Source organism: Haematobia irritans, chromosome 1, assembly GCF_050003625.1.
Source record: "Haematobia irritans isolate KBUSLIRL chromosome 1, ASM5000362v1, whole genome shotgun sequence".
Lineage (NCBI taxonomy): Eukaryota > Metazoa > Arthropoda > Insecta > Diptera > Muscidae > Haematobia > Haematobia irritans.
The window spans coordinates 58,502,505-58,525,305 of record NC_134397.1 but is presented as its reverse complement, the minus strand read 5'-3'; the positions used below and the strand labels follow the sequence as shown (position 1 = coordinate 58,525,305).

General features: G+C 30.7%; 1 protein-coding gene across 1 annotated transcript; it reads left to right on the top strand.

Annotated features, from left to right (window-relative positions):
- The first annotated feature begins 6,447 nt into the window (after positions 1-6,447).
- LOC142238710 (uncharacterized) lies at positions 6,448-15,848 on the top strand. Its single transcript, XM_075310422.1, has 2 exons — positions 6,448-6,993; positions 14,715-15,848. Exons 1-2 carry the CDS (start codon positions 6,850-6,852, stop codon positions 15,801-15,803), a joined length of 1,233 nt encoding a protein of 410 aa, XP_075166537.1. The 5' UTR covers positions 6,448-6,849; the 3' UTR covers positions 15,804-15,848.
- Positions 15,849-22,801: the final 6,953 nt, after the last annotated feature.

Below are 22,801 nucleotides of genomic sequence, written 5' to 3'. Positions count from 1 at the left end.
GTCCAATCGACAGTTGGCTGAGTGGACAGCGACCGGTGAACCGTCTCCGAAGCGTGGAAAGACTCAAAAGTCCGCTGGCAAAGTAATGGCCTCTGTTTTTTGGGATGCGCATGGAATAATTTTTATCGATTATCTTGAGAGGGGAAAGACCATCAACAGTGACTATTATATGGCGTTATTGGAGCGTTTGAAGGTCGAAATCGCGGCAAAACGGCCCCATATGAAGAAGAAAAAAGTGTTGTTCCACCAAGATAACGCACCGTGCCACAAATCATTCATGAATTGGGCTTCAAATTGCTTCCCCATCCATCGTATTCTCCAGATCTGGCCCCAGCGACTTTTTCTTGTTCTCAGACCTCAAAAGGATGCTCGCAGGGAAAAAATTTGGCTGCAATGAAGAGGTGATCGCCGAAAATGAAGCCTATTTTGAGGCAAAACCGAAGAAGTAATACCAAAATGGTATCAAAAAATTGGAAGATCGTTATAATCGTTGTATCGCTCTTGAAGGGAACTATGTTGAATAATAAAAACGAATTTTGACAAAAAAATATGTTTTTCTTTGTTAGACCGGGGACTTATCAGCCGTAAAATGAAGTTGATCGAGATAGCAGAGGCCTTAAAGATATCAAAGGAACATGTTGGTCATATCATTCATCAATATTTGGATATGCGGAAGCTCTGTGCAAAATGGGTGCCGCGCGAGCTCACATTTGACCAAAAACAACAACGTATTGATGATTCTGAGCGGTATTTGCAGCTGTTAACTCGTAATACACCCGAGTTTTTCCGTCGATATGTGACAATGGATGAAACATGGCTCCATCACTACACTCCTGAGTCCAATCGACAGTTGGCTGAGTGGACAGCGACCGGTGAACCGTCTCCGAAGCGTGGAAAGACTCAAAAGTCCGCTGGCAAAGTAATGGCCTCTGTTTTTTGGGATGCGCATGGAATAATTTTTATCGATTATCTTGAGAGGGGAAAGACCATCAACAGTGACTATTATATGGCGTTATTGGAGCGTTTGAAGGTCGAAATCGCGGCAAAACGGCCCCATATGAAGAAGAAAAAAGTGTTGTTCCACCAAGATAACGCACCGTGCCACAAATCATTCATGAATTGGGCTTCAAATTGCTTCCCCATCCATCGTATTCTCCAGATCTGGCCCCAGCGACTTTTTCTTGTTCTCAGACCTCAAAAGGATGCTCGCAGGGAAAAAATTTGGCTGCAATGAAGAGGTGATCGCCGAAAATGAAGCCTATTTTGAGGCAAAACCGAAGAAGTAATACCAAAATGGTATCAAAAAATTGGAAGATCGTTATAATCGTTGTATCGCTCTTGAAGGGAACTATGTTGAATAATAAAAACGAATTTTGACAAAAAAATATGTTTTTCTTTGTTAGACCGGGGACTTATCAGCCAACCTGTTATAGTGTGCTTTTTTAAAGGAGAGAAGGTAGTTTCCACAGTATCTTCATCCTCAAAATACGTCTTACATACATTATCAGTCACTGTTCATATTCGGTGTTAGGACCACAGTTGCCACTCGAGCTAAAAATAATCTACCAAAATGTGGAGAAAATGTTTCCAAAAAAAATGATTATTTTTGGAAAATTTTATGTCTATAGAAAATTTTCTCTAAATTTTCTTTTCTACAGAAAATTTTGTCAAAATTTTATTTCTATAAAAAATTTTGTCAAAATTGTATTTTATTGTTGTTGTCTTTGATTTCAGCTTTAAACCATGCATTGACTAAACTACAAGTGTAGCTTAACCAACAGAGGAGAAGAATGTTTGTCAAATTTATTTGGGCAAAGCCCTATAGACTGCAAGATGGTTGGATGGACGCACGTTTCGGAATTACTACATTCCTCATCAGCATCCTCTACTTGCAGCAAAACTATCAACCAATTATCAGAATAAATTCAGGCAGTTCACTAAACCCAAAAGTGAAACACACTTGAACCTTCCAAAAAAGGATTTACACGATAGCCGGCTTATGCCGAAATAAATTCGTACAAACATATCTCTTTTCGTTTGCCACCGTCAAATCATCGATTTGAGTGCAGTTGGCTGGGTTTATTTTTAGCGTGCTTCCTCTTTTTTCAATCGTTTTGTTTTGTTATTGTTGGTTTCTTTCTTTAATCATTGTTGTTGTCTTTCGGAAGATTCAAGTGTGGTTCATAAGCCGACTATGGTGTAAACCCTTTTTTCGGAAGGTTCAAGTGTGGTTCACTTTTGGGTTTAGTGAACTGCCTGAATTTATTTTGATAAATGATTGATAGCTTTGCTGCAAGTAGGGGATGCTGATGAGTAATGTGGTAATTCCGAAACGTGCGTCCATCCAACCATCTTGCAGTCTATAGGGCTTTGCCCAAATAAATTTGACAAACATTCATTTCCTCTGTTCGATAAGCTACACTTGCAGTTTAGTCAATGCATGGTTTTAAGCTGAAATCAAAGACAACAACAATGATTAAAGAAAGAAACCAACAAAAACAAAACGATTTAAAATAATTGTATTTCTATGAAAATTTTTGTCAAAATTGTATTTCTATAGAAAATTTTGTCAACATTTTATTTCTATAGAAAATTTTGTCAAAATTTTATTTCTATATAAAGATTTGTCAAAATTTTATTTCTATAGAAAATTTTGTCAAAATTTTATGTCTATAGAAAGTTTTGTCAAAATTGTATTTCTATAGAAAATTTTGTCTAAATTTTAATTCTATAGAATATTTTGTCAAAATTGTATTTCTGTAGCAAATTTTGTCAAAATTTTATTTCTATAGAAAATGTTGTCAAAATTTTACTTCTTTAGAAAATTTTGTCAAAATTTTATTTCTATAGTAAATTTTGTCAAAATTGTATTTCTATAGAAATTTTTGTCAAAATTTTTTTTCTATAGTAAATTTTGTAAAAATTTTATTTGTATAAAAAAATTTTATCAAAATTTTATTTCTATAGAAAATTTTGTCAAAATTTTATTTCTATATAAAGTTTTGTAAAAATTTTATTTCTATTAAAAGTTTTGTACAAATTTTATTTCTATAGATATTTTATTTCTATAGAAATTTTATTTCTATAGAAAATGTTGTCAAAATTTTATTTCTATAGAAAATTTGTCAAAATTTTATTTCTATTGAAAGTTTTGTCAAAATTTTATTTCTATTGAAAGTTTTGTGAAAATTTTATTCTATTGAGAGTTTTGTACAAATTTTATATGTATAGAAAATTTTTTCAAAATGTTATATCTATAGAAAATTTTGTTAAAATTTTAATTATATAGAAAATCTTGTCAAAATTTTATTTCTATAGAAAATTTTGTCAAAATTTTGTTTCTATAGAAAATTTTGTCAAATATTTATTTATATAGAAAATTTTGTCAAAATGTTATTTATTTATATGAAAAATTTTGTCAAAATTTTATTTCTATTGAAAGTTTTGTGAAAATTTTATTTCGATAGAACATTGTTTTCAAAATTTTAATTCTATTGAAAAATTTGTCAAGATTTTCTATAGAAATAAAATTTTGACAACACTTTCTACAAATTTTTTAGAAATAAAATTATGACAAAAAATTTGCAAAATTGTATTTCTATAGAAAATTTTGTCTTTTACTTATTTTGCCTTTAACTTTTATTCCTATAGAACTTTTTCTCCAAATTTTATTTCTATAGAAAGGTCCAAGGTTTATTTCTATAAAAAAATATTCGGTAAATTGTGTTCATTTTGCTTGCAATCCCTAGTATAGCCAATAGTCATATTTTGGGCAACAGGTGGAGCACAACACACGTATGCTCTGAGAATATTGGCCATACCAGAAATTCCGACAGTTGTACAAGCCTATATTTTTGTGTTTATTTCTCCTATTTCGTAGCGTGTATTTCTATAGAAATTTTTGTCAAAATTTTTTTTCTATAGTAAATTTTGTAAAAATTTTATTTGTATAAAAAAATTTATCAAAATTTTATTTCTATAGAAAATTTTGTCAAAATTTTATTTCTATTTAAAGTTTTGTAAAAATTTTATTTCTATTAAAAGTTTTGTACAAATTTTATTTCTATAGAAATTTTATTTCTATAGAAATTTTATTTCTATAGAAAATTTTGTCAAAATTTTATTTCTATAGAAAATTTGTCAAAATTTTATTTCTATTGAAAGTTTTGTCAAAATTTTATTTCTATTGAAAGTTTTGTGAAAATTTTATTCTATTGAGAGTTTTGTACAAATTTTATATGTATAGAAAATTTTTTCAAAATTTTATTTCTATAGGAAATTTTGTTAAAATTTTATTTATATAGAAAATCTTGTCAAAATTTTATTTCTATAGAAAATTTTGTTCCTATAGAAAATTTTGTCAAAATTTTATTTATATAGAAAATTTTGTCAAAATTTTATTTATATTGAAGGTTTTGTGAAAATTTTATTTCGATAGAACATTGTTTTCAAAATTTTATTTCTATTGAAAAATTTGTCAAGATTTTCTATAGAAATAAAATTTTGACAACACTTTCTAAAAATTTTTTAGAAATAAAATTTTGACAAAAAATTTGCAAAATTGTATTTCTATAGAAAATTTTGTCTTTTACTTATTTTGCCTTTAACTTTTATTTCTATAGAACTTTTTCTCCAAATTTTATTTTTATAGAAAATTTTCTCCAAGGTTTATTTCTATAAAAAATATTCGCTAAATTGTGTTTATTTTGCTTGCAATCCCTAGTATAGCCAATAGTCATATTTTGGGCAACAGGTGGAGCATAACACACGTATGCTCTGAGAATATTGGCCATACCAGAAATTCCGACAGTTGTACAAGCCTATATTTTTGTGTTTATTTCTCCAATTTCGTAGCGTGTATTTCTATAGAAATTTTTGTCAAAATTTTTTTTCTATAGTAAATTTTGTAAAACTTTTATTTGTATAAAAAATTTTATCAAAATTTTATTTCTATAGAAAATTTTGTCAAAATTTTATTTCTATTTAAAGTTTTGTAAACATTTTATTTCTATTAAAAGTTTTGTACAAATTTTATTTCTATGGAAAATTTTGTCAAAATTTTATTTCTATAGAAAATTTGTCAAAATTTTATTTCTATTGAAAGTTTTGTCAAAATTTTATTTCATTACATGTTAGCCTGATACCGAAACAGGCAATTGACGTCCAAATGTATTATATCTAATTATACAATTATTTTTCGAGCTTTATGGACAGATATAGATTAAGGAACATGGTTAATAGAGCCATTGAAAAGAAAACGCCAGATACAAATCTATACACGCCTGGACTGTACATTTTATTTCTATTGAAAGTTTTGTGAAAATTTTATTCTATTGAGAGTTTTGTACAAATTTTATATGTATAGAAAATTTTTTCGAAATTTTATTTCTATAGAAAATTTTGTTAAAATTTTATTTATATAGAAAATCTTGTCAAAATTTTATTTCTATAGAAAATTTTGTCAAAATTTCATTTATATAGAAAATTTTGTCAAAATTTTATTTATATAGAAAATTTTGTCAAAATTTTATTTCTATAGAAAATGTTGTCAAAATATTATTTCTATTGAAAGTTTTGTCAAAATTTTCTATATAAATACAATTTTGACAATACTTTCTAAAATTTTTTTAGAAATAAAATTTTGACAAAAAATTTTCAAAATTGTATTTCTATAGAAAATTTTGTCTTTTACTTATTTTGCCTTTAACTTTTATTCCTATAGAACTTTTTCTCCAAATTTTATTTCTATAGAAAATTGTCTCCAAGTTTATTTCTATAAAAAATATTCGCTAAATTGTGTTTATTTTGCTTGCAATCCCTAGAATAGCTCATAGCCATATTTTGGGCAACAGGTGGAGTATAACACACGTATACTCTGAGAATATTGGCCATACCAGAAATTCCGACAGTTTTACAAGCCTATATTTTTGTGTTTATTTCTACTATTTCGTATTGTGCCATCTTGTTTCTCTTCTTTCCATTTGTGTTGACGTTTAATGGTCACTTTTTTTTGTTTTTTCCTTCATAATCCTTCAAAACAAAATGTTACTCAATTATCTCATCATCCCTTTATATGAAATATTCATAACAAAACATTATTCAATGGGGGTTACTTGTTTCTTGTTACCAAAAGGGCGCGAGAGACAAACAAGAGAGCTATTTTGTATAGAATGATAGATGAGGAAGTCGAGACACACAAAGAGAAAGAGAGAGAGAAAGTATAAGCATTCTATACAATGAGTATGTAAATAACAACAAAACGTTACAAGGACATGCTATGCATTTCCTTCATTTTTAAGTTGAAGGGAAAAATCAATAGCAGAGAGTATAAATGGAAATTGAGAGTGAATTGGCTTGTATAGCCGAAAATGAGTGCGTTTTGAGGTGTGGGTATTGCATAGAAGCTAGACAGAAATTTTAAATAGTTCGCAATGACGACGGCGACAAGTTCAAAAGGATAATGGTCGATAAAAAACAAAAATAAAGAAAATTTTCATTGCAATATTCAGAGAATTTTAAAAATAACTATAAAATATCCGTGAAGAAAAGCACATATCCCCATTGAAAAATTATTATTATTCACAAAATACGGAATTTAAAGGATTGTCGTCGTGTGTCCACCCAAAACGACAAAGTAAAACATATTCCAATAAAAAAAAAGAAAAATCTAAAAACGTCCTAATTTAAGTTCAAATGCATTTAAAGAAAGTCTTCGTGAATGTTTATTAAAATCAATACAAGAAAAAATACCATTTTTAACTTTTAGATATAATGTGTATATGGTTTTGAGGAGAATTATAAAATATTCTAACAAGAGATTGGCAAATTTATTTGCAGTAAGACACCAAAATGGTTGCCGACGAATTGGCCAACGATGCCACCACAAATAATGTGGTTAAGGAACGCCCAGTTTTTATACCGCCACGTAAACGTCAAGCAAACAAAAAGTCAAATGGCACACAAAATTATGTGGATCATATAGCCAATGTACAGGTGAGTGCACAAAAGGACCACGTTTCAATACAACTAAGTTATGGAAAAACTTTTTATATTACCTAAGATGATGCAATGTGAAGAGGTGGGTGGGTGGTGTGCGGTGCGTTGGGGGAGAAGGATAATACGCCTATTTCTCATACTGACCTAATGGGGAAGAAAAAATGAAAGTTTTTCTGTGGCATCCTAATGCAAGACATATGCACTAGAGGTGTACACGTGACACGAAATTGTCGTGACTCACGCGTGAGTCGTGAGACACGCTCATGGCAACGGCGTGAGTGTGCATAATTAACTAACCAAAATGTCGTGCGTGAATGTGAGTCACGAAAATATTATCTTCGTGAGTGTGCGTGAGTAAAGATTTACGCTCACGAAAATAATCCCGCTCACCAACATAAAACGCTTAAGAGTTAAATTCATTTACAATTTTAGTGACACCTGGGATGTTAAGAGTGTAATAACTCTCTCGATTTTAATAATGCTCATGTTTTCAGACACGTCGCTAAGGTAAATTACTAAAAAAATTGTTCGTGAGTCACGACATTTTTCGTAAGTCACGATATTTTTCGTGAGTCGCGGTATTTTTCGTAAGTCACGACATTTTCGTGCGTGAGTACAAATTTTCTTTTCTTGAGTGTGCGTGAGTCCTACCAAACAATATCGTGCGTGAGTGTGCGTGAATAAGATTTTCCGTCGTGAGTAAATTACTAAAAAAATTGTTCGTGAGTCACGACATTTTTCGTGAGTCACGATATTTTTCGTGAGTCGCGGTATTTTTCGTGAGTCACGACATTTTCGTGCGTGAGTACAAATTTTCTTTTCTTGAGTGTGCGTGAGTCCTACTAAACAATATCGTGCGTGAGTTTGCGTGAGCGTGAGTAAAATATTACTCACGTGCACACATCCAATATGCACAACAGAGATGAATAAAATGTAAAATTGATGCATTTAAGTTGGATGTCTATCCGCGGAATTTTGACATAAGTGGTGGTTTAGTTTGCACTTTAGTTGGTTCTAAATTCCCTTGGACTGCTGAAAACGTTAGATTGGGTTAAAGTAGCAGTCCAATTTATTTCAGGCTCACTCGGACTCCCAGCAAAAAAAGAGCTTAAAAAATAGTTTCGATCCCCAAATTGTGATCCGGAAGTAGTGCAAACTTGGATCATCTCCAATGAATTTTACATGGGCTTGTCATAGGACGACAGTACTCGATTTTGGATCCTTTGCATTGCTTTAGATGTTGTGCCTTGCAAGTTCATTTGGATGAAGAAATTAAAAAAAAAAAAGAAACAACTAAAAAACAAAATTTTTTCCCAATTTCATATTTTTTGTCACAGTTTTATTTTCTATTATCTAATTTCTACAAATTGAAAAAGTTCTTCGCTTCCACCAGGAGTTGAACCTGGGTCTGTTGGCACCATAACAGAACATCTTAGCACACTCAGCCACAAACGCCATTGAACACGATACATCAAAACGTCTATTCAAATGTTTTTGATATAAAGGGTGATACGGTCAAGGGAAAACGCGTGTAAATCGGTGAAATCGTTTATTTAAAAAATCAAATTAAATTTCTTTTTCAAGTTCAATTAGTATAAAATTAAGGAAAAATATTCAGTTAGGCTTTCGCTTTTCCAAATCCGAATTGCCGGGCTTCACGCTTGACACCTGCCATCAGATTTTGTACAGCCACCTTGTCCACCTTCTTCGCCGCAGAAAGCCAGTTTGCCTTGAACTGCTGCTCGTCCTTAGCAGTTTTTTTGGTCTTCTTTAGGTTCCGCTTGACAATAGCCCAGTATTTCTCAATTGGACGGAGCTACGGCGTGTTGGGAGGGTTCTTGTCCTTGGGAACCACCTGCACGTTGTTGGCGGCGTACCACTCCATGGCCTTTTTACCGTAATGGCAAGATGCCAAATCCGGCCAAAACAGTACGGAACCACCATGTTTCTTCAGGAAAGGCAGCAGACGTTTATTCAAAGACTCTTTCACGTAAATTTCTTGGTTGACAGTCCCGGAAGCTATGAAAATGCTGCTTTTCAAGCCACAGGTACAGATGGCTTGCCAAACCAGATATTTCTTTGCGAACTTTGACAGTTTTATGTGCTTGAAAATATCTGCTACCTTTCCCCTTCCTTTTGCCGTATAAAACTCCTGTCCCGGAAGCTGCTTGTAGTCGGCTTTGACGTAGGTTTCGTCGTCCATTTGACCGTCGTCCGTTTGACCGTAGTCAAACTTCGTCAGCATCGTCGTGTACAGCCTCCGGGATCGCGCTTTGGCCGTCGTATTTTGTTTATCATCGCGATTTGGAGACACTACCTTCTTGTAAGTTGATAATCCGGCTCGTTTTTGGCTCGATGAACGGTTGTAGACGATACACCCAGCTTATTTGCGGCATCACGGAGAGAGAGGTTAGGGTTTCGCTTGAAACTACCGGCAACTCTCTTTGTCGTCTCAGCGGCTTCCGGTTTTCGATTTCCCCCGATTCAGATTTCCTGGCTGTCGACAAACGTTCCCCAAACACTTTAATTACATTTGTAACGGTTGATTTGGCAACTTTTAGCAATTTTGCCAGCTTTGCGTGCGAGTAGCTCGGATTTTCGCGATGCGCGAGCAAAATTTTGATAGGCTGCTGTTCTTGCTTGGACGGCATTTGGACAACAGAAGAGTGAATTCCAAAATCAAAATAGGAGCAACATTCTACACACACACCTTCAAAATGAGGGGTGTTCAGGTTTTTTAAATGCAAAATTGAAAGAAATACGTCAAGTTTATATTGACCAAATTTTTACCGTATCACCCTTTAACCCCAATATGACACCACTTCCTGAGATGTTCTTTATTATTATGAATGAAAAAATAAATAACGCTGGTTCAAATTTCACCAGTGGCAATATTTTTATTGTATATTTTTCTAAAAAAATATTTTTTATGTTATATATAGTTTTTATTTTTTTTTTCGGCATATATTTGTTTATAAAATTAAAAATTATCGTAATTTGCAAAACCCCCTCAAAACAACTTCATTGGGTGTGAAAAAGTTAAACGGTTCAACTCCCAGTGACGATTATCTATATATATAAAATTCAATCTATGTTTGTTTATTTGTTTGTTTGTTTGTTTGTTTGTTTGTTTGTTTGTTTGTTTGTTTGTTTGTTTGTTTGTTTGTTTGTTTGTTTGTTTGTTTGTTTGTTTGTTTGTTTGTTTGTTTGTTTGTTTGTTTGTTTGTTTGTTTGTTTGTTTGTTTGTTTGTTTGTTTGTTTGTTTGTTTGTTTGTTTGTTTGTTTGTTTGTTTGTTTGTTTGTTTGTTTGTTTGTTTGTTTGTTTGTTTGTTTGTTTGTTTGTTTGTTTGTTTGTTTGTTTGTTTGTTTGTTTGTTTGTTTGTTTGTTTGTTTGTTTGTTTGTATGAACCGAGTTGGCTCCGAAACGGCTGAACCGATTTACTTGAAACTTTCAGAGATCATAGGGAACGTTCATGTGGTGAAAATAGGGTACCTCATTTTTTGACACCTGGTCGCGGAGGGGGACCTCCCCTTTGTCGGACTTTTTGAAAATTGGACCAAAGTTGACCGATTTGCTTGAAATTTTCATTGAAGGTTGGGGTTGGCAACTAGACAAAGATCCGATACTTTATATTTCGATATTTGGCGGCGGAGGGGGACCTCCCCTTTGTTCGACTTTTTTTAAAGTACAGTGAAAAAACTAAAATTCTCTAAATTATCTGAGATTTAAAGAGAACATGCGGTGAGGTTATGGAATTAATATGGGGTACCTGATGATTTCATATGCGGACGGGGAGGGGGACCTCCCCCTTGCCTTACTTTTTGAAAATTGGAACAAAATTATGCGATTTGCATGAAATTTTCATTGAATGTTGGGGTTGGCATCTAGACAAAAATCCGCTACATTATTTTTCGATATTTGGTCGGGGAGGGGGGGCCACCCCTTTGCCCGACTTTTTTTAAAGTACAGTGAAAACAAAACTAAACTCCCCCGACTGAAATTTTACGGAAAAATGGGTGAGGTTATGAAATTTATATCAGGTTCCTGACTTTTTAATAAAAATAAAAGGGCATAGGGAGACATCCGCTTCTCTTAAGTACATACAGAGAAACAATTAAACTTTACCGAGTTACTTGAAATTTACAGAGGACTGGGGAGAGATCGTAACCTCTGTCAACCGTAATAGTTGATACCTGATTTTGTGATTTTTGGACGGAAGAGAGGCCGCCCCTTTAGGTTTATAATTTGCTTGACATTTTCTGGGACGTTTACAAAAGATACGCTTTTCGGCATTTGGTCGGGGAGGAGGTCCTTCTCTAAAACTGCAAAAAATTGGCTCTATTAACCATGTTCCTTAATCTATATCTGTCCATAAAGCTCGAAAAATAATTGTATAATTAGATATAATGCATTTGGACGTCAATTGCCTGTTTCGGTATCAGGCTAACATGAAATATAAAAAAATTTAAGTTTTCTTGAAATTTACAAAGGAAGCGGGGGAAAAGGTTATAAATGAAGAGGCAACCTTCATTGCCCCACACTTGAAGGAAAGTTTCAAGAATTTTCAGGGAAGGTTAGGGGTGCTATTCACTACGGTGTTTGTCGATATTGTATCGGGGAAAGTGACGTCCCTTTAAAACAATAGAGCAAAAATTAAACATCTCCGATCTACTTGAAATTTACAGGAAACGTGGGAGGAGGTGATGAAATTTATACATGATTTTTAAATTAATATATGATTTTTCGATATCTGGTTGGGGAAGGGGAAAATTGAAATAAACTTTGTCGATTTACTTCGATAGAATTTATAGGGACCATTGAGTAGTTGCGAAATTAATATAGGGTACTTGATAGTCCGATATCAGGTCAGAGTGGAGCGAAGGTGGGGAGAGAGTTCCCTTTTGTCGGTTTTTTTCTTAAATTGAAAGTGGAGGGTTGTCCGTAAATGGGAACTCGGTATATAATTTTATGATTTTTGCACAGGCTTCTTTCTTCCAGACTTCTTATTAGTAAAGAGAGGGTTCCCTTTTGTCCGTTTTTTTCTTAAGTTGAAAGTAGAGGGTTGTCCGTAAATGGGAACTCGGTACATAATTTTATGATTTTTGCACAGGCTTCTGCCAGACTTCTTTTTAGTAAAGAACTTAAATTTACATGAAATTGGCAGCCAACGTAGAGGGTGCATTATTTTCCAACATTTTAGCAAATGTTAATGTGGTAAAATTTTTTACTACTTTTGCCTTTTCCGATTTATTGGATGGGAAACAGTAATTCTTTGTATGTTATTATAATATAATGCTTAATTTTCAGATATGTTGAGGAGAAGGATACCTTTCCTTGACAAACCACACTTAAAATTCACAAGAAATATAGAAGAAGGTACACCCTCTCCCGCCGTATTTGTACCTATAAACGAAAAATCAAGTAGTCCGATTTGTTTAAAAGAATTCAAATCGTATCGAATTTGTTTTCAGCACGAAGGATATAGTTGACTAAGTTAACGCAAAATGTTCCTCCAAATACGCTTCGGAAGGCGCAGCGAAGCGGGCCGGGTTACGCTAGAATTATTATATTTTTTATTTTTTTAAATTATTTTTTTACTTTTTTATTGATTTTCTAGTCTTTTTTGCGAAATTCAATTGTCCAAATCTTAAAACAGTATAATTCCGTACTTTCTAAGTCCAAAAGAACTCAAACAATCTAAAGTTAAATTCCACCAAAATTCGCTTACGCCTTATTTAATCGATACATTTTCCTCTGCATCACGACACCTCATGTAGTAACCATTATAGACCGGAATATGTAAGATAGTTCATAGCCTTGCTAATTCATCCGCTTCGCAGATCCCTGGTATGTTCCTGTTGCCAGGCACCCATATTAGTTGAATATTGTACTGCGCAGCCATCTCGTGGAGAGATTTGCGGCAGTGTATGGCCGTTTTCAACACAGAGTCCATGGATTTTATTGCTGAAAACGTTGACTTAAAATGTGTTACAAGTAGTTGTTAGTGATGTAGATCTGATAGTTTGCAAAGAGGCTATATCGGACCACTTTTAGGTACACTAATAGAAAAAAATACGTTCCCAAATCGTGAACGGTCGGTAACAAAATGAAATGGAAACGTTCACGAAAAATCAAAACAGAATGTTCACTATTTCGTTCGCGAGCATTCACGATTTCATGAACGGCTTTCATTTTTCTTTGGCCATGAAAAGTCTTAAAATATTTGTTAGACGTTCTTATGGCAACTTCGTCCATGGTGAAATGCGCTAAGGCGACTGCCAGTGCGTATGGTGCAGACAATCCATGTTCGAGTCACGGCGGATTTTTTTATCATTTTTTATACCCTGCGCCACACTGTGGAAGAGGGTATTATAAGTTAGTGCATATGTTTGCAACACCCAGAAGGAGACGAGACAGACATATGGCAATACTGCTCAGGGTCGGCCGCTGAGTCGATCTAGCCATGTCCATCTGTCTGTGAACACATTTTTGTAATCAAAGTCTAGGTCGCAATTTTTGTCCACCTGACCTCAAATTTGGCACGAGTATGTATTTTGAGTGAGAATAGAACCCTATTGATTTTGGAAGAAATCGGTTCAGTTTTAGATATAGCTCTCATATATACACTAATAGAAAAAGTTTCGTTATATTAACGAAATGTGTTGTTAAAAGTCAGCCAATGAAACAAATTCGTTAATAGAACGAATTTTTTCGTTAATATAACGAATTTTCTGCCGATCAACGTAACGTTTCGTACTATTAACGAATATTTTCATTGTATTAATGAAAATGTTTCGTTATATCAATGAAAATGTTTCGTTGACTGACTTTTAATGAAATTTTCTTTGTGTGTATCTAAGGCCCCAGAAGCCATAATTCCAGCCTAGTTTGCTTTGAATTTTGCACAAGGAGGAGCAATTGATAGTGTCGTAAAGTGTGCCGAAACTGGTTGAAATCGGTTCAGATTTAGATATATGTAGCTCCCATATATATCCTTCGCCCGATTTACACTCATATAACCACAGACGCCAACATTTTATTCTGATTTACGTGAAACTTTGCACAGCGAGTAAAATTAACGTTCTCGATATATATGGCAATTTTGGTTGAAATCGGTTCAGATTTAGATATAGCTCCCATATATATCTTTCCTCCGATTTATACTCATATGACAACAGAGGTCAAATTTGAAATCCGATTTACTTGATATTTTGCACAGAGAGTAGAATTATCATTGTAGCTATTTTTTGCCAAATTTGGTTGAAATCGGTTAAGATTTAGATATTGCTCCCATATATATGTTTTTCGAATTTCGGCAAAAATGGTCAAAATACAAAAATTTTCTTCCGTCCCCGCCGGACTTTAAACATTGATATAGAGATTTGACTTACGGAGCCTCTTGCAAGAGAAAATTTAATCCTATTCAGTTGAAATTTGGTATGTGATTTTTGTGTAATAACCATGCAAAAATTAGTCCATATCGGTGTACAATTATATATAGCCCCCGATATAAATCGACCCCCTGATTTTATTTTCTGCACTTCCCGGAGGTACAAGTTTCATCCGATCGGGTTGAAATTTGAAACGTGGATTTGGTATATGGACTCTAATAACCATGAAAAACTTGGCCCATATCGGTCTATAAAAATATGCTTGTTTTTGTTTATTTTCATAAATTTTAATTTCTAATAAGATTTTTCGACCATTCTCTTTCCAGAATCGAAAACTCTCCCCCTCAAATAATGGCCTCGAGGAGGATTTGCTCAACACAAAATTATTAATAAAAAATAAACAACCACTGCCACAGATACCAGTCAAAAATGCTGATGCCGATGTGAAATCGGCCCAATCTGCACAATCGGTAGACAATATCTATGTCGATGATAATGAGCTCAACAATTTCGAGAGTGTTTCACAGGGAACAAAGTCCACACAACGTCACGAATCGTCCACAGTAACTCCTTCAAGCTATTCGGAGAGTAGTTTAGATGTGAAATTAAGTAAGTCCCATGATTGCTTAAGTAATCGTTCATCATCCAAGAAGAGGGTAAACATACGCACCGATTTACCTCAACTACGCAGTGCTCGTAATTCTCCCGATCAGGCTACAAATTATGAGGATTTGGAATCGGGTGAGACAAGTGTTTTGAATACTTACGATCATTCACTGGAAAGATATCAGACGGCTCGAAAATCCATGGATAGCACAAATTATCTAACAATGACTGGGACCATTAAACGAGGTCGCAAAAAGGGTCAAAGTTTTGATTTGCAATTGAATATAAGCCGTGATGAATTGGAGAAAATCAATGCCGTTGCCATGGGTAGTGTACAGCAGAAGAAGGAGAATTTATGCTGTAAATGTTCATTGAATACAGGATTACATATTTTCCTCTTGTCTCTATTCTGTTTACCTTTTGTATCAATGATATCGGGAATATATAGTTTCTATATTGGTACCATTACCTGGTACAATGTCTTCAATTATATGCATGAAGAGAAATCGATTATAGTACGTCTGCTAATGTCTCCCATATTGGTGGCCGCCTATCCGATTTACATAGTCGGTTGTAGTTTTGGTCTGGCCTTGTATTCGGGTTTTGTACAGATAAGCTTTCAATTTCAAAATTGGGCTAATGAAATAGCCGATGTGGAGAAGGGCTTCTATGGTTGGTTATGCTCATTTTTACATTTATCCGATTGTAGTCCATACGAGGTGGTTATATTAACCGATATTCGTGAAGAACCTGTAATACAAGCTCCACGTTTAGAAATACAAACATCAAATGAAGAATTGACACTTTAAAGAGCTCAATAGAGAATGAGAGAGAGACAAAGAGAGCGAGAGTAAGAGTGCACAATTAGGGATGGAAAATGTAGTACTAAAGTACTTTTTCAATACTTTTTCAGAGAAAATTTTGTCAATTTTTTTTTTCGGAAGAAAATTTTGTCAAATTTTTATTTCTGTTGAAAATTTTGTTAACATTTTATTTCTTTTGTAAATTATGTCAAAATTTTATTTCTATAGAAAATTTTGTCAACATTTTATTTCTATAGAAAATTTTGTCAAAATTTTATTTCTATAGAAAATTTTCTCAAAATTTTATTTCTATAGAAGCTCTTGACTCTTCCAATGGAATTTTTGATGAAATTTAGTGAAAAGTAATTCTTCGCTCAAAAAAATACCTTTTTTTGTATTTTTGTTTTAAGTGTATTTTGTCAAAATTTTATTTCTTTAGAAAATTTTGTCAATTTTTTTTTTCTATAAAAAATTTTGTCAAAATTTTATTTCTATAGAAAATTGTATAAAAAAATTTTTTCTATGGAAAATGTTGTCAAAATTTTATTTCTATAAAAAATTTTGTCAAAATTTTATTTCTATAGAAAATTTTGTCAAAATTTTATTTCTATAGAATTTTTTTTCAAATTTTGTCAAAATATTATTTCCATACAAAATTTTGTCAAAATTTTATTTCTATAGAATTTTTTTTTATAATTTTATTTCAATAGAAAATTTTGTCAAAATTTTATTTCTATAGAAAATGTTTAAAATTTTTTTTCTATAGAAATAAAATTTTGACAAAATTAAAAAATTTTATTTCTATAGAAATAAAATTTTGACAAAATTTTCTATTGAAATAAAATTATAAAAAAAATTCTATGGAAATAAAACTTTGACAAAATTTTGTATAGTAATAAAATGTTGACAAAATTTTCTATAGAAATTAAATTTTGACAAAATTTTCTATAGAAATAAAATTTTGATAAATTTTTCTAAAGACATAAAATTTTGACAACATTTTCTAAAAACATTAAATTTTGACAAAATTGACAACATTTTCGATAGAAATAAAATTTTGACAACATTTTCTATAGAAATAAAATATTGACAAAATTTTTTATAGAAATAAAATTTTGACAAAATTTTCTATAGAAGTAAAATTTTTTACAAAATTTTCCATAGAAATAAAATTTTTTCAAAAATTTTCTATAGAAATAAAAATTTGGCAAAATTTTCTATTGAGATAAAATTATAAAAAATTGTCTATAGAAATAAAATTATAAAAAATTTTCTATAGAAATAAAATTTTGATAAATTTTTCTAAAGACATAAAATTTTGACAAAAATTTCTAAAAACATTAAATTTTGACAAAATTGACAACATTTTCTATAGAAATAAAATTTTGACAAAATTTTCTATAGAACTAAAATTTTTTACAAAATTTTCCATAGAAATAAAATTTTTTAAAAAATTTTCTATTGAAATAAAATTATAAAAAAAATATAGAAAATTTTTTCAAACTTTTCTATAGACAATTTTGTCCAAATTTTATTTCTATAGAAAATTTTGTCAACATTTTATTACTATACAAAATTTTGTCTGTTTTTGCTTTTTTATAATTTTATTTCAATAGAAAATTTTGTCAAAATTTTATTTCTATAGAAATAAAATTTTTTAATTTTTACAAAATTTTCTATAGAAATAAAATTTTGACAAAATTTTCTATTGAGATAAAATTATAAAAAAATTGTCTATAGAAATAAAATTTTAATAAAATTTTGTATAGTAAAAAAATGTTGAAAAAATTTTCTATAGAAATAAAATTTTGACAAAATTTTTTATAGAAATAAAATTTTGACATCATTTTCTATAGAAAAATTTTGATACCATTTTCTAAAGAAATAAAATTTTGACAACATTTTCTATAGAAAAAAATGTTGACAAAATTTTCTAAAGACAAAAAAAATTTGAAAAAATTTTCTATAAAAATAAAATTTGGACAAAATTTACAAATGAAATAAAATGTTAAAAAAATTTTCAACAGAAATAACATTTTGACAAAATTTTCTATGAAAATGTTGTCAAATTTTTATTTCTATAGAAAATTTTGTCAAAATTTTATTTCTATAGAAAATGTTGTCAACATTTTATTTCTATAGAAAATTTTGTCAAAATTTTATTTCTATAAAAAATGTTGTCAAAATTTTATTTCTATAAAAAATGTTGTCAAAATTTTATTTCTATAGAAAATTTTGTCAAAATATTATTTCTATACAAAATTTTGTCAAAATTTAAAGTTTTTAAAAAATTTTGTCAAAATTTTATATGTATAGAATATTTTGTCAAAATTTTATTTCCATAGAAAATTTTGTCAACATTTTATATAAAATTTTGTCAACATTTTATTACTATACAAAATTTTGTCTGTTTTTGCTTTTTTTATAATTTTCTATTGAGATAAAATTATAAAAAAATTGTCTATAGAAATAAAATTTTGATAAAATTTTTTATAGTAATAAAATGTTGACAAAATTTTTTATAGAAATAAAATTTTTGACAAAACTTTTTATAGAAATAAAATTTTGACAACATTTCTATAGAAAAATTTTGATACCATTTTCTAAAGAAATAAAATTTTGACAACATTTTCTATAGAAAAAAATGTTGACAAAATTTTCTAAAGAAAAAAAATGTGAAAAAATTTTCTATAAAAATAAAATTTGGGCAAAATTTACAAATGAAATAAAATGTTAAAAAATTTTCAACAGAAATAAAATTTTGACAAAATTTTCTATGAAAATGTTGTCAAATTTTTATTTCTATAGAAAATTTTGTCAAAATTTTATTTCTATAGAAAATTATGTCAAAATTTTATTTCTATAGAAAATTTGTTCAACATATTATTACTATAAAAAATTTTGTCAAAACTAGAAGAATAGAATTTTTTTTATAATTTTATTTCAATAGAAAAGTTTGTCCAATTTTTATTTCTATAGAAATTTTTTTAAAAAATCTTATTTCTTTCTATAAAAATAAAATTTGGACAAAATTTACAAAAGAAATAAAATGTTAAAAAAATTTTCAACAGAAATAAAATTTTGACAAAATTTTGTTGTCAAATTTTTATTTCTATAGAAAATTTTGTCAAAATTTTATTTCTATAGAAAATGTTGTCAAAATTTTATTTCTATAGAAAATTTTGTCAAAATTTTATTTCTATAAAAAATGTTGTCAAAATTTTATTTCTATAAAAAATGTTGTCAAAATTTTATTTCTATAGAAAATTTTGTCAAAATATTATTTCTATACAAAATTTTGTCAAAATTTAAAGTTTTTAGAAAATTTTGTCAAAATTGTAAGTCTTTAGAAAAATTTGTCAATATTTTATTTCTATAGAAAATGTTGTCCAAATTTTATTTCTATACAAAATTTTGTCAACATTTTATTACTATAGAAAAATTCATCAAAATTTTATTTCTATATAATTTTTTTTTATAATTTTATTTCAATAGAAAATTTTAAAAAAAAGTTTATTTCTATAGAATATTTTGTCAAAATTTTATGTTTATGGAAAATTTTGTCAAAATTCAGTCTAAAGGAGCTCCAATGGAATTTTTGTTGAAATTTAGTGAAAAGTACTTCTTCGCTCAAAAAATACCTTTTTTTAAGTGTATTTTATATTTTTTTAAGTGTATTTTCCATCTCTGGTGCACAATAGCATATAACGGTATGTATTAAAATACACAGAAGGAAAATAAGTAATCATCTGCTAGATGCTTGCTTTTCCGTCATATTTTGCATAGAAATAAAAGGTGATATAAAAAAAAATTAATTAAATAAAATTAAAACTAGAAAAGAAGAAAAAACACATATTAATGCAAACATGACGGTTTCTTTAAATAATATAAGCATGATCCAAGTGTGATATATCGGAAATAATATTTACATATAAATACCAAATATAAACATAATAATATCGTAAACAAAAAACCAAAAAGTTACAAATTCAGTAATCCTTTTGAAAAAACAAAAAAAAAATTATTTAAACAAAAAACCAAAAAAGAATATATGAACCAAAAATTTCAAAGTCAAAGAAGAAAATATTATTTATTATTTTAAATAAAATATTTTAATAAAAATTAAAGAAAATCGCTATAAAATCCAAAGATGATTTACAAATATTATATACGTATACAACACACATACACACACTTATTAATATGAAAATCATATGAAAAGCTTAGCTAACAATAATTATAAAAAAAAAAATTTAAATCCTTTTTAAGTTAATGGACTTATCAAACATGTTGCACAACACCTTAAGAATGTTCGCACAGAGAATGAAGACGACCCATTTTTTTCGGCGGCGACTGACACTCAATTCACTTGCAACAAGGAAAGTCTAAAGTCAAGCGGGTCCAAATTTTATATTATATTATTATGTTATATTAACTTTGTCATTCCGTTTGTAACAGATCGAAATATTACTCTAAGGCCCCATAAATTATATATATTCTGGGTCGTGGTGAAATCCAGAGTCGATCTAAGTATGTCTGTCCGACCTTCTGTTGAAACCACTCTAACTTCCGAACGAAACAAGCTATCAACTTGAAACTTTACATAAGTACAGTCGAAGCTCTGTTTAACGAATATCCCATTTAGCGAAAATCCAATTTAACGAACGCCAAAATTCTTAACATTGAGTATTCTAAATAACGAACAATTGAACAAAATTTACGTTCGATTTAACGAAAAGGCTTTTAATCTTAAGAAAATAAACAACAAAAAATCAGCACTATTTGACGATTGTGAGAATGGCTTAAGTCCTTAGGAAATGTCCACAAAGTACGGCATTCCCAAGATATTTAGATTCCATTAAAATGTTTGAAAACATATATTCAATGGCCGGATAACTGGTAAAGTTAGGTTAGATAGAGTGGCTCAGCTTCGCTACGGGAAATGGATCTACAACAGAGCCGGCACAGGACTACTCCCAGGTGTGAATAGACCAGTCCCAGTTCTGGCCGAAACGTATGGAAGGGACCGGTCACTTCAACACGGGTTTGTCATTGACGGGGATAAATTTACACTGCATGCCACGGATTGGACTCATACCAAACTACATTACCTGGGAGAACTTAGTAGGACTAGACAGGTCCTCATGAACCAATCTGGGACAAACCCTTAGGTACCGGTATTATTTTGATCATCCAAATTGCACCAGAAAGAAAAACTTTTGGACTATGTTGACCCGTAGGTAAATGTCTAGATCAAATAAAATTTTAAAATAAAGAGAGTATAGAAATCAATAAAATATATGAAAATTTAAAAACTACGACAAACTCGAGCACTGGTACTAGCCCTGTGATAGGTTCGTTAGTGGCAATATTTCGTAGGATTGCCAGTTGAACAAGTGGTGAATTTTTCTCTTAATAATGAGTGCTACCCGATTCTATATTTAGCTCAATAACAAGGAACCTCCGTCTTATAGCTGAAGAGAAACTATAAAATACACAGGAATGTCAACATCATTAGTGAGAGGGATAAACTACCGCTGAAAAACTTTTTTGGTACTCGGTCGAAACGGCAATCTAGCGTTGAGAGTACATGTATGCCGACAGGAGCAGCAGAGTAATGGTGTATGTAGGGCGTTTTAGGAAGATGTTACTATGAACACTACCTATGCCTGGCACATCTTGAAACCGGGGACTGGAAACAAATTAGGCAATTCGTCTAAGAAGTTAAGAGCACACAAATTATGACATGGGTGTATATAGGCCCCCATACGACAACGAATCTTGGATCCTCTTTTCAATCTAACCTAACCTAGATATATCAAGTTCATCAGGATTATTTTAAGTATTATTTTTTAAGTGTCTCTGTGCTTTATTTTTTTCAAATGATTATGAATTTTTACTCATCTGGTAAAAAACTACGATTTTTAATAAAAGTTAACATTTAATATTCCCGTTCGATTTAACGAATTTTTCTGAATAACGAAAGAGCCTGACAATATATCGCTCGTTAAACCGAGCTTCGACTGTAGTTGTTATTGATGTAGGTCGGATGGTATTGCAAATGGGCCATATTGGACCACTTTTACGTATAAACCGACCCCCAGATTTGCCTTGCGGAGCCTCTTAGAGAAGCAAATTTCATCCAATCCGGTAGAAATTTGGTACATATTATTAGTATATGATATCTAACAAGCATGCCAAAAATTGCTCCATATCGGTCCATAATTATATATAGCCCCCATAGAAACCGATCCCCAGTTTTGACCTCCGGATGATCAAAATTCATTCGATTCTGTTGAAATTTGGTACATTGTCGGTCTATAGGCCCCAGATAAACCGATCCGCAATCACACAAAAATTCATCCATAAGGGTTCACAATGATAAGAATTTGGACGCTTCACTAAAAGGGATATTCGTTAAACAGAGCTTCATTTTTAGTTATTTTAACTAACGTACGCCAAAAATGTTTAAAGTCAATGAAACTTTCTCAAAACATAATAATTCCATGAACTAAAATAGAGTTAATTTGTCTCTAGTGCCCTACAGGGTTCACGTCCACGTTCACGCCGCCTCCAAGGGTAAACACGTTCATGCCGCCTCCAAGGATAAAAACGAAGTAATATCCGACAAAAAAGGCTCGGCTTAAATCTGTTGTCAGACCGTATAATTGTGACAATTATACCAATTTCATTATTTTTTTATCAAAATTGATACCATTAACTTCTTTACTTTCGAACTAGATACCATTTACACAAAAATCTTTACTAAATTAACTATTTCAAAACTTATTCATTAATTACTATATATACTAATGTATCTTTTTCGTCCTTTAGTTAGATTGAATTTAGAAAGAACAAAAATTAAAGTAGAAGACAAATGATTACGAGTATTTTCAAACTACTGAAACCATTGTTTTCCTATGACCAAACAAAAGAAACAAGAATTATGTTCCAATTATTATGCATTTAAGTACGATATTTTAGGAAACCCTAAAACGAATATA